This window comes from Xenopus laevis, chromosome 5S, assembly GCF_017654675.1.
Source record: "Xenopus laevis strain J_2021 chromosome 5S, Xenopus_laevis_v10.1, whole genome shotgun sequence".
In the NCBI taxonomy this organism is placed as follows: Eukaryota; Metazoa; Chordata; class Amphibia; order Anura; family Pipidae; genus Xenopus; species Xenopus laevis.
Window position 1 is genome coordinate 57097344 of NC_054380.1, and position 13582 is coordinate 57110925.

The following is a 13582-nucleotide window of genomic DNA, read 5'->3' on the forward strand; positions in this document are numbered from 1 at the left end:
AGGTGCTTCAGGCCAGGGCGAAGCAATCGCTCTCAGAGAAGCCGATCCTTTCCCGAGCGTGACCAGCCGGGCTCCATACTCTGCGGCTGAGCGCTCTCCTTGTCTGTCCACACTCACCGCTCCATGGCCCGCACACCATGACGGACTACGCCGAGGAGCAGCGCAATGAGCTGGAGGCTCTGGAGTCCATCTATGCCGACTCATTTATTGGTGAGCAGAGCTCGCAAACCGTTTCCTTTCATTGTGTTTGCACATCCTGAAACCGTCAAAATGATAGTAAACTACAACTCCCGGCATCCCTCGGTATTCAATGTTCGCGAGGTGTTGTTGGGTGTTGTAGTCCTGCCGGAGTTTGGTGAGACCCTGACTGATGGTTGATGTTGTAAGGGAACTCGTGGACTAGCATGAGCCTGACAGTCGGATTCTGGGCCTGGGATAGGAGAAAATTGCCCCAGTTTGTAGTGTACTGGATTGGCAATATGATGACTAAGTAGTGACATCGACAATAGTTAGAACCCTTCTGCTATTACGCTGCGCCTGTCTGTGCGGGGCTACAGGGCATTGTGGTTAAACAGCAGTTGGAGGGCCTGGGACACTTTGCTTTAATAGATCCAGTAATAATTGGCTCCAGAAGCTTATGCAGTACATAAAATAAAGGTTAGTTCAAATACCAGCTGTACCAAACGTGACTTTTCAACTTTTGTATAAGTACAATTTCCATATAGCGGCATTAGTGTACTGGGACAGAAGTTGAAGATCATTAGTACCCTGTTACATGCTTTTTGGAGAGTTTAAAGGGGTGGTTATCATTTAGGATAACTTTTAATATGTTATACAATGGCTCATTTGAAGAAACTTTTCAATTGCCTTTTGTTTTTTCTTCTTTTATAGTTTTTGAACTATATGCCTCCTTCAGATTCTTTCCAGCTTTCGAATGGGGGTCACTGACCCCATCTAAAATACACATTCTCCATCAGGCTAAATGTTTATTGTTATTGCTACTTTTTATTACCCATTTTTCTGTTCAGGCTCTCCCCTATTCATATTCCAGTCTCTAATTTAAAGCATGGTTGCTATGGTAATTTGGACCAGATTTCTGGAATTGCAGACTTGAGAGTTGTTAAATAAAAGGCTAAATCATATCAAATTAAAACCAGTTGCAGTTTCTCAGAATATCACCCTCTATAACATACTAAAGTTGATTTAAAAGAGGACTAAAGCTTAACTAACGAAGTACAATAGAAATGTTGTGCATTATGTTTCGGGTTTCTATACCAGCCCAAGGCAACCACAGCACTTTAGCAGTAAATATCTGTGTCTCCAAAGGTGCCCCAGTAGCTCCCCATCTTCCCATCAGTAGTGCCCATGTACACTAGAGTGAGAAACAAAACTTTAAGTAAAAGCCAACTTTTTCACTCTACTGAACATGCATTGGCTTGGGGCCATCGAAGAATGAAGAAGTGGAAGTATGTGAATGATCTGTTGTGCACCTACAGAAGTACCCCAGGCCGGTGCAGTTTTCTGGTAACAGGAACACCAGCCCAGGTAATCAAGTGAATAGAATCACTGCCTAAGGGTTGGCATCCTCAGTGAACTTAACTTTCCATCCCTATTAATATAATTATGGTACCATTGTTTGTGCTTCCACCTTGTCCCAGATTTTACATTTTCCCAGAATCTACACCGTTTTGACACCAGCCCCAGAAAATGTAAATTGAGGTTATTATGTATTTATATAAATTAATACAATACAATAAAAGCTGCTTTCCAGGTCCTTACTGCAGCCCCTTATTTCCAAAAGCAGCTGTGGGGTCTGCACCCTCTTGTTGCACTGTTAGGCTAATGGCACAATAGGCACAGTCTCGGCTCCTTATCGCCTTTGGAGAAGCCAGTGCACTTCCATCCTCTCTGCTGTGTCTCTACAATTAGCCATTAGCTGTGATTCAGATAAGGGATGGGTGTTCTCTGTGTTGTGAGCCAGTGGTTCTGATCCTGATTGTGCATCTAATCTCTACATCTGTAAGATTGTTGTCACGAGTATTTGTAACTTTTAGTATGATATAGAGAGTTATATTCTGTGACAATTTGACAGTGAATTTCTTTTTTTTCTTTTTTAAGATTTTTGAGTTATTTAGCTTTTTATTCATCAGCTTTCCAGTTTGCATTTCAGCAGTCTGGTTGCTAGGGTCCAAATAACCCTAGCAACAATGCATTGATTGCAATAAGAGACTGGAATATAAATAGGAGAGCGCCTGAATAGAAAGAGGAGAAATAAAAAGTAGCAATACATATGTAGCCTTACAGAGAATTTGTTTTTAAATTGAATCACTAACCCCCCATTTGATAACTGGAAAGAGTCATACAAAAAAATGATATACATAGAATTGAAGTGAAGAGAGAGGGGGAAGTGGAGAGAGCAGTTACATCTAGGAAGTGCTGAATGGAAAATGAAAGTAATTGTCTGCCCTGCCTCTATTCCTAAGGCATAGAGGAGGGGCAGACAGTATTTGATTGACAGCTGAGATTTTTAAATGAGCTTACAACAGCTATGAATGCTTTAATAAAAAATAGAAATTGGATTTCATGTTAAATTTGAAAAGGACATTTATTATACAGATTTTCGTGTCTGGGTCAACTGTAATAAAGGGGCTAGGCAAAATGTTTTTTAGCTTTTGACACAGCACCAGTGTTTCATCTAATGGTGGTAATTTCAGTTTTGCCTGTTTCTGGATTGTCAAAAGATACATTCTTCTAGCTCTTTCTGAGGAACAGACAGAGTAGTGTAAATGCATGTTCCTACAGTTGGATTCAAGTAAATATATACTTGACAATAATTTCCATTTAGAACCATATTGAGAAGAATGTTAATATGTAATCTTAACTCTTTTTCTATATTCTTTTTTGCAGTGTTATCCACAACCCCTACAAGTTTTTCCATCACTGTCACTTCAGAAGCAGGAGAGAATGAGGAAAGTATGTGTCGTTTTTATCATTCAGAGATGTTAAGGTGACTAATAGTATTATCAATATTTATACAAGTCTGTTTCTGAAATATAATTTACTCCTCTTAGACATGGGACGTTTTGGGAAAGCCTGTCTGGGAGACCTTTGGATCTATAGAAGTGTATCAGCTAGCCCCTGCTTCACATTCTCTTGAATTGTTTATTTGCTGTTTGTGACAGATACTTGTGTAGGCTGGTATTGTCCATTTATAATTTTTTCTCACAGAAATGTCTGCCAATGTCTGCCATAGGCGGTATTATTCCTTTTCTACTCAGTGGGAAGTGAATACCAGTAGAGAAGGGGGTTTTGATCTGTGGTTCTTCTTGAAAGATTTGAAATTCACTGTTCAACTGCTGGCTGCTTATGAATGTAGTGTTATAAGTTGTTTTCCTCTGCTTCCCTAGGGCAATTTGTGGAATGTGAGTAAATTAAATAGTTCAGATTCAATTCACATGGGACAGAGGCCTTGGCTCAACTTAACTCACCTCCAGCCATGAAGTTCGTTTTTTATCTGGCCTTAGGCAAAGGCAGTGGTGTAATTATGGAGGTAGCAGACCCTGTGAGGGGGTTGTAGACCACAGGTTATGCTGTATAGAAACCCCCTCTCTAGCCACCTGAAAAATCATGATGAGTGTAAATGAGTCAGGTGGATTCTTCCACTTCCTCAGCTTTATGCGGCACAGCGCCATGTGCCTCTACCTTAGGGTAAAGGCACCTAAAAACTAAAGCAGGCTCTGGGTACACCCAATACAATTTGTATGGATCATTTCACAAAGGTCAGTGGTTAAGGGGGTGGGGTTGGCAAAGTGCCACTGCTGCGGTGTGGTGAGCAGTGTTGTACCTGCCTGCAAATACCATACTGAGTTTTATTTTATTTTTTATATATAACATCCAATTTTTTAGTACTAGTTCAGGGTTTTCGGCCAAAAATCTGAAAAATTCGGGCTTTCTGGGGAAAAGGCATGAAAAAAATCGTATGATTCGGGGGAAAACCTCTGAAAAAATTGTACGATTCGGGTTTTTGCTAGTTTTTATCGAGTTTTGCCCCGATCTGATTAAATTGTTGTTTTTAAATAATAAATAAGGTCAAATCGTGGATTCTAGTTTGGTCAGACTTTTTTTATCTTAAAATAATTTCGATTTTGATTAATTACCCCATTAGCGTTCATCACTTATGCCAGAACTGTTGATAAAAGCACAAACAGTGCAAAATGTATAGGGTACAATCTAGAGAGTCTGAGAGAGCACAATATATTTTGTACCTGCTATAGATTGTACCCTATTAGAAGTCTGTTTAATCAAAGGTATAACTATAAAAGTTCCTTCTAGAACTTGTTCTTTTCAGGGAAAGAGAGTGTTCAGTTGGGAACTCTGTAGCCTAAGGAGCAATGGAACCAGCGAGGGCTGGTTTTAATATCCAAAAGAGTTTCTAGTTTTATCTTTATTGGTAAGTAGGGGTGACTGCCGTTTTCTGATGCAATTTAACAGGCATCATGTACTATATATATAATAAGATAATGTGTATCCGCCTTCAGGGACTACCCATGAATTGGAAAGCATGATATTAAGGTTATTATTAATAATAATATTAACATGGTTATAAAGTTCCAATATTCTGCTGTTCTGTTCAATAGAAGTTGTATACATAGAACATATAGATTGCATACAGGAGATAGAAAATATAAAATCATGAAGATCAGTGCATAACCACTGCTTCATTTTACAGATGTGCAAGTGACCATTAAATTCACTTATGTGGATTCTTACCCAGATGAAGCTCCTCTCTATGAAATAGTCTCTGAAGAAAACCTTGAATGTACAGATACATCGAGTTTACTATGCTTGTTGGAAGACCAGGTAATCTCCTAATCTTCTCACATAAATATATTATGTAATAAGATAATGTTTGGCTTCAATTTTAAATTTAGATTTTAGCTATTTAGCCCTGTTCACTAAAATAATGTTGAAAAAGGAGGTATAATACCCTTTTAAATCTGCATGTCTTTTTAACCAGGCAAGCCGGAAAGGCTTCTATTTTATTAGTACTTTTATAATTCCTTCAGTAATGTCCTGTTATATTTCAAGCTTGATATACATAGGCAGGTAATGTCACAGACAATTTCTGACCAAACAGGTATCTGCCAATGTGTGCTATTCTAAATAATGATAATTTTATTCTCTATCTCATGAGAAATGCGTTAGGCAATTTAATCAAGCAATGGTCATCTCAGCAAAACTATATTATAAGTTCAGGTTGTTTGGTCAATCAAAGAAAATATTTTACAATTCTTTATAACTGGGAGGGCTGTTTTGATAGATTTTTTTTTCATAAGTATTCCTTTGCAAAACAGCCATGTATGCCTAATTATTAGGGATGCACCGAATCCATTATTTTGGGTTCGGCCGAACCCCCGAATCCTTTGCGAAAGATTTGGCCGAATACCAAACTGAATCCTAATTTGCATATGCAAATTAGGGGTGGGAAGGGGAAACCATTTTTTACTTCCTTGTTTTGTGACAAAAAGTCACACGATTTCCATCCCCACCTCTAATTTGCATATGCAAATTAGTATCCGGTTCGTCCGGGCAGAAGGATTCGGCCGAACCGAATCCTGGATTCGGTGCATCGCACTAATTAATTATTATATGCATATAATTATGCATAGAAGCAAAGCTTCTTTCTGTGGTACCGGTAATATAATTTCCTAGTAACTATATAAAAATAAAGATGTGACCTCTTCTAATAGGTTTATAACCTCTAATATATAATATACTCGGCTCAGGCTCTCTCCCTTCTACTTCACTGTGTCCTTCACACCATTTGCAGCACTGTAAGTTTAAACAGTTAACCAATGGGCTATATACTGTGCATCGTTGTGAGATAACGGATCACAACTAAGCATAAATAAGTGTGAAGCCTTAGTGAAGTTGCTAAACATTTATCACATATTATATTGCAATGTACTATGTATTTTCACATTCCATATTTCAGGCTCAGGAAAACCTTGGGATGGTTATGATTTTCACTTTAGTGTCTGCAGTTCAGGATAAATTAAATGAAATAGTAGACCAAATCAAAACCAGAAGCGAAGAGGAGAAATTGAGGAAAGAAAAAGAGGCAGAAGAAGCAGAAAAGGTAATCTTTGTTATTTTGCTGCTCTAAGTTTGTGGGAGAATTTGTTACTCCAATTAATCATCTATGGTCTCTCAAGCTTCACTTTGGAAAGAGGCATACACAGGCTTACATATTTAAATGTAGCGGTATCATCCTTCTTTTTATTAAAAAAAATGTGTTATGGCCTGCTAGAAGCTACTTTTCACCAACTCAAGTTGTCCTCCTAGGGCACCATTTGCCTTTGGGTATCTCTGATTTAAAGGAGAAGGAAAGCTACAGAGGCATTTTATTGCCAATAGATTCGCTGCAATAGTGCAAGCTAGAATGCTATATTTATTCTGTAGAATGTTTTACCATTCTTGAGTAAAAAACTCTAGAAGCTCTCGGTTTGTTTAGGATAGCAGCTGCAGTATTAGCTTGGTGTGACATCACTTGCTGCCTAAATCTCTCCCTGCTCTGGGCTCAGATTAAAGCAGAGAAGGGGGGGGGAGCACACTGAGCATGCTCACACCCAGGGCAAGAAGGTTTAAGCTGAAGGCAGGAAGTCTGATACAGAAGCCCATGTGTGCACAATAGAAGGAAAGAAATGCAGTGTTTCTTTTGACAGAGGACCCAGAGCAACACTACTTTGAGGGTTTACTGGTATATTGAGGTGGACCTTTCTGATAAGGCTTACTTAGTTTTAACCTTTCCTTCGCCTTTAAGTGTATTGTATACAAATCTAACGGTCATATTTTACTAGTTATAACAAATTTGTGGTCAGCTTCTGTAACTGTATGGGGTGAATGTACATGTGAAGAGCTTTGCTGTTCATATAGTGTTAGACTTGTCAGGAACAGCAGGAGACTGGGGTAAATGTTCACTCACCCTAACATTTGTTGTCCAAGAGAAATATGTTTACAAGTAGGGATGCACTGAATCCAGTATATAGTTCGGTATTCTGCCAGGATTCGGCCAAACTGAATCCTAATTTGCATATGTAAAGTAGGGATGGTAAGGGAAATCACGTGACTTTTAACCACAAAAACAAGGAAGTAAAAAAAAAATGTTTCAACTTTTTCGTTCCCTAGCCCTAATTTGCATATGCAAATAAATTGCATATGCAAATTAGGATTCGGTTCGGTATTCGGCTGAATCTTTCATGAAGGATTCAGAGATTCAGGGATTTGGCCAAATCTCAAAATAGTGGATTAGGTGCATCCCTATTTAAAAGTTTTGAAGTGTAAATTATTTTGTGCCCTCTTCTGTGTTTGGGTTTGGAGTTAAATGATTGTAGAAATGATTTTTTGCTTATATTGTCCGTCTAAAACAGTTAATGTTACTGTTGTAATGTATTGTTTGCTTTTAAGGCAAATAGTATTGTTTGCTCTGTTTTAAAAACAGAAGTTATATAAGTGCTATACATACTTGGAAATAGTTTCTATTAAATTGAATCTCCTTGCCCACATTTCAGGTGTGGGTAAACAAGATTGTAATAGTTTGAAATGTGTCTTAACAATACACAGGCCATTACAGTTTCCAGCGTCTTATGTGTATGTTAGTGTAATATAAACATAAAAGCTAAAATTATGATGGTTACAGCACTATTAATTATATCAAGCACAGTACCTTAAAGGAGTAGTTTACCTTCAAGTTAACTTTTAGTATGTTCTAGAATGGCTAATTCTAAGCAGCTTTTCAGTTGGTTTTCATTGTATAGTTTTTTAATTGTTTTCTTTCCAGCTTTCAAATGGGGGTCACTGACCCCATCTAAAAACAAATGCTCTGTAAGGCTATTTGTTTTTGCTACTTTTTATTACTTCTGTTTCTATTCAGGTCCTCCCCTATTCATATTCTAATCTCTTATTCAAATCAATGCATGGTTGTCAGGGTAATCTGACTAACACAAGCTGTAAAATGATTAAAAGCCACAAGAATGCATGCTCGTAAATATGTTTGTCAAACTCCCAAAAACGTATCATCCCAAACCATTTCAAAAGCTGTATGAAACTGCACATAATCAAAACAATAAACTATGTCACAAAACATGTCATGTTGATACTTTCCAAATAAAGTAATTTGCAATTTAGTAGCACTGCTGGGTTGTGTCCTGCTTTCTTTATTTTGAAGGTATACCTGCACAGGGTACCTATCTACACGGATTCAGAAACCAAAGCTGAATTTTAGCAAGAAATTCCATTTTACGTAGTTAGATCGGATTGAAAAAGAACAAAGTCCATATGAAACCCAGCATCCATATATACACACACTGACCCCTCCATACACTCACATATATTATATTCATACACTAACTATAGATTTTAGTATCAATAGCCTTGGATATTCTGTCTGTCCAAGAAATCATCCAAGCCACTCTTAAAAGCATTAACAGAATCAGCCATCACAACATCACCCGGCAGGGCATTCCCCAACCGCACTGTAAAGAACCACCTACGTTGCTTCAAATGAAAGTTCTTTTCCTCTAGTCTGAAGGGGTGGCCTCTGGTACGGTGATCCACTTTATGGGTAAAAAGGTCCCCTGCTATTTGTCTATAATGTCCTCTAATGTACATGTAAAGTATAATCATATCCCCTCGCAAGCGCCTTTTTTTCAGAGAAAACAACCCCAGCCTTGACAGTCTACCCGAATAATTTAAGTCTTCCATCCCTCTAAACAGTTTAGTTGCATGTCACTATCCCTTTTAAAGGGGTCGTTCACCTTCCAAACACTTTTTTCAATTAAGCTGTTTATATAGATTGTTCCACAGAAATAAAGACTTTTTTTTCAATTTCTTTCCATTATTTATTTTTTACCTTTTTTGAAAAATCTAGGTTTAAAGTTGAATGTTCGTGTCTCTGGTGTTTGAGTCTGGCAGCTCAGTAATTCAGGTTCAGACTCTAACTGTTACAATTTTGCAACATTGAGTTAATAAACTACTCTTTAAGGTCTGGAGCCCAAAACTGCACTGCATACTCCAGATGAGGCCTAGTTACCAGGGACCTATGAAGAGGCATAATTATGTTTTCATCCCTTGAGTTAATGCCCTTTTTATGCAAGACAGAACTTTATTTGCTTTAGTGGCCACAGAATGACACTGCCCAGAATTAGACAACTTGTTTTCTACAAAAAACCCTAGATCCTTCACAGTTAAGGAAACTCCCATCACACTGCCATTTAGTGTATAACTTGCACTTATATTATTTTTGCCAAAGTGCATAACCTTGCATTTATCAACATTGAACCTCATTTTCCAGTTTGCTGCCCAGTTTTCCAATTTAGTCAAATAATTCTGCAAAGTGGCAGCATCCTGCATGGAACCTATAGTTCTGCACAATTTAGTATCATCTGCAAAAATAGAAACAGTACTTTCAATGCCCACCTCCAGGTCATTAATAAACAAGTTGAAAAGCAAGGGACCTAGTACAGAGCCCTGCGGTACAACACTGGTCCAATTAGAAAATGTTCCATTTATCACCACTCTTTGTAGTCTATCTTTTAGCCAGTTCTCTTTTCAGGTACAAATACCATGTTCCAGGCCAACATTCTTTAATTTAACCAGTAACCTTCTGTGTTGCACTTTATCAAATGCTTTACCATTTGCTTGCGTTTAAAATGTTCATTGTTTTCTTGGTGAACTTGAGAAAAAATCCTCCTGCTAACTTTATGTAACATACCAGTTACAGGTTTGCTTTCACGGAACTCCTGTCACAATTGAAAACTTTCTAAGCTGGAAGGCCAAGTTTGATGTCGAGATGGCCGAAATAAAAAAGAAAAAGCAGAAGGAAGAAGAACAATCAGGAAAAAGTAAACTGACTGGTAAGGATCTGCCACTAGTGCTGTGCATGTAGGATTGGGAATAGCTGAAACAAATGTGTGTCATAAGAAATGTATAAAGTTAGCATTGTATAATCGTGCAGCCCTGTATAGCACAACATGAGTAGTTGCAGTTAGGTTCCCAGAATTACATCTGGTGCTACCATAATTAAAGGATTGGACATATATTTTGTCACCGTGGGGGCTGAAAGCATTGTCAGGCATTAACAAGTTCATTGCATTCGCTGTGCTGCATCTTATTCTCACATCTACACGTGTCGGGAAATTTACATATTCCCCACGTTTACATTTACCTATTATTAATATGGATCAGGATTTTGTTTTTGCATAAAGAACTGTTCTGCATGCAAAATATCTTTATCAAGTTTGAGTCACACTGATATTTTTTTATCTAGGAAAGCAGCTATTTGAAAGAGATCATAATCTGGATACATCAGATATCAAATTTCTGGAAGAAGGTAAAATGTTTTGGCTGTTGTCTTTATGTTGCAAACATATATTGTCCTCAGGTAGTGTGTGTGCATGTGTATGTATATATGTTAAATATCACAGACTAGCCTCAATTAAGATCAAATTCACATAAAACATTTCCTTAGCTGCGTGCACCTTTTCAGTTATATTTGTGAGAGGGGTAATTTGAGGTTAGTGATTTTGAGTATCCTGATGGCCCAGAATTTTGTAGCACTGTAGCTGGTGGACAAACAGTTCTAAATTATCCCTCTGTTAAATATGAAATAGAATGCACCCTGTGCAGGTGATTATTTCTTGGGTGTACATATTATTCCATTGTGCATATTATTCCATTGTGCACTGTATATTATATTTGTCACTTACCCCCGCATGTAATAAAAGGCATTAACTTTACCAGGTGCAGTAGCCCATAGCAACCAATCAGCAGGTAACCGTTACTGGTAACCTGTTTAAAGGAGAAGGAAATTCCCTGGGCGCAAAAACCCTCCCCCTTCCCTGTGTTGCCCCCCCTCCCTCCTCCCCCCTGGCCTACCTGTCCCCCCGGGCAAATGCCCCTAACTTGTTACCCCTCTGCGCAGGTCCTGTCCACAGAGTTCACAGGCGCCATCTTCTCCCAAGCGGTATTCTTCCTGCATTGACTGGTGTTTTTGGCGCATGCACAGTAGGAGCATTTACCGGTATGGATCTACTGCGCTTGCGCCAAAAGTCACAAAGTTTTCCGATTTCACTTTGTGACATTCGGCGCATGCGCAGTAGATCCGTACCAGTAAATGCTCCTACTGTGCATGCGCCAGAAGATGCCGATTAATCCAGGAAGAAGACCGCTTGGGAGAAGATGGCGCCTGTGAACTCCATGGACAGGACCTGCGCAGAGAGGTGAGTAACAAGTTAGGGGCATCTGCCCGGGGGGACAGGTAGGCCAGGGTGGAGGAGGGAGCAACACACAGGTAGGCCAGGGTGGAGGAGGGAGCAACACAGGGGGTTTCCTTCTCCTTTAAAAGCAAACATTTTATTGGTTGCGAAGGGTTACTTCTACTGGGCAATTTTAGTTCCTTTTATTACATATGGAGGTATGATTCTTGTTTGGTTGCATTACTCCTTACTAACAAGAAAGCAAAATAAAACATTATTTACTAGATAATAATGAAATACAGAAAATTGCTTCTGTTTTCATGTTACTTTAACTCTGTTACTGTGCTGACTTTTCAGATGGTATTCAATAAAGCTGTCTCGTTTCTTTTTTTACAGCTGGGAATAGTGTTGAAGTGGATGAATCTTTATTCCAAGAACTGGATGATTTAGAGCTGGATGATGAGGATGACGATCCAGATTATAATCCAATCGATATAGAAAGCGACTAAATGTCTTGGAACCAGCACATATAGTAAAGCAGTCACAGTATCTGTGGCTTAGTTAAGCAAGCATTTACAGCTATTTTTTTTTTCAAGTCATAATTTTAATTTTCAGGAGAATATTCTTCTGATGTCTCTCATGGTTGACACTTAATAAAATGACTTAAAACAAAACTGTTTTTGAAAAACCTTTGCTCTGTGGTTTCCATTTTATACACATACTGAAATATCTTCTGAAATTACAGGCCATGTTTATCAGTTGGGCCAATTATTTCTGTGAGTTATGATTTCCAAAATGAAAAATCACAACCTTTTTAGTTTATATTTTTTATCCAATTAAAAAAATTAGAATAGTGCATTTGCAAAGATTCACATTTTCAAAAATTAGATTATGATTGTTCTTTTAAGGTTAATCAAAAGTTGGGTGATTTAGCAATTGGCTTTTTAATTAACATACAATTTATATACAGATACTGGACCAATAATGATTATAAAACATGTAAAGGCTCATTTACAAACATAGGGGGAATCTATTAAAAGTCCCTATCGGAAAATCTATTCACAATGAGAACAAATTTTGCTTTGTGCGAATTTAATATAGCTTTTGCGAACCTGGAAACTGTTTAGCAACCACTTCCAACAGTGGAAGAACATTTGTGAATTTTATAGTTTGCACTAATGCGCAGTCAATGTAATAAAACTTCTTACTGAAAAAGTCGTTATGTTTGCTCCAATAAATGACGGCACCTTCAAGCACTTCCTTCAAGCACTTCCTTCAAGCACTTCCTTCAAGCACTTCCTTCAAGCACTTCCTTCAAGCACTTCCTTCAAGCACTTCTTAAGAGTGCGCAATTAAAATTTACAATGTGCAATTAAAATTCGAATGTAATAACAGTTTAAGGAATATTACATTGCGAGATGTGGATTTTTATTCTTATTGGTGCGACTTTTATTACATTACCCCAATAGTATATTAACAGATTCAAATCTGCATGTTTTTTCCACTCGCAGTGAAGCACATTAAGTTGTATTGATGCACCAATGAATGCGTTTAAGTTATTGCATTTTGAGAGTGGAGATGGTATCCCTTTTAGCCGCATTTATGGCATTAGAGAGCAATTTGTTGGTGCAAGTTAGTTAGTTATTAAATTAGTCTGCTAGTGGAACCTTGGAACTACCGCTTTATCAGAATGGTGGCAATTTCAGGGTTCCCTAGAGTCAGTGGTGCTCATTTTTAAACACTTGGCAAATCTTGGCAGTAGTCCATGGAAACCAATCAGATTTTAGCTTTTTTAGTCCGCTGCAGGTAGAAATTGCTTATTGGTTGCTATGGGTTCCTGCACAGGTGCAAATTTGCCCAGTGTTTAGAAATGAGCCCCAAACTGTCATTGTGAACTATTCATTGTGCAGGCTGGTTGGGAACATTGGCATTCACTGCTAGTAGCATCTATAGGAACAAGTAACTTTTATGAATGCGTCAATGCTTGCAAAAGTTTGCATCCATTTTAGTGCGTAGCAAATGCAGTTGTGTTTGTAAAGTAGCACTGTAGTGTGTAGAGTAAAGACACACTTCAACCCAACAGTACTGGTGGTTTGAGCACAAGAACTGTAATACAGTCAAGGGCATATGGAATGGGATGTTTTTGACTCTTCTCTTTTGCATATATTATGGTACATGAGAAAATGCCCAAGTTAGAAAATGTAGAATTACCATGGGTTTTGTACTGTTGAAAGCAAATGGAAGTGCTGCAATTAAGCACTGATTCCTTCAGAATGATGCCCAGTACATTTCAGGATCTGGAGCAATTGCTATTGTTTGCTGTCAGT

General features: G+C 38.1%; 1 protein-coding gene across 2 annotated transcripts; it reads left to right on the top strand.

The window, feature by feature from the left end:
- The first annotated feature begins 19 nt into the window (after positions 1-19).
- On the top strand, positions 20-12470 carry rwdd1.S (RWD domain containing 1 S homeolog). Of its 2 annotated transcripts, none has more exons than XM_018264268.2 (7): positions 20-210; positions 2908-2973; positions 4730-4860; positions 5996-6139; positions 9776-9914; positions 10328-10390; positions 11652-11929. In XM_018264268.2, exons 1-7 carry the CDS (start codon positions 138-140, stop codon positions 11762-11764), a joined length of 729 nt encoding a protein of 242 aa, XP_018119757.1. In that variant the 5' UTR covers positions 20-137; the 3' UTR covers positions 11765-11929.
- Positions 12471-13582: the final 1112 nt, after the last annotated feature.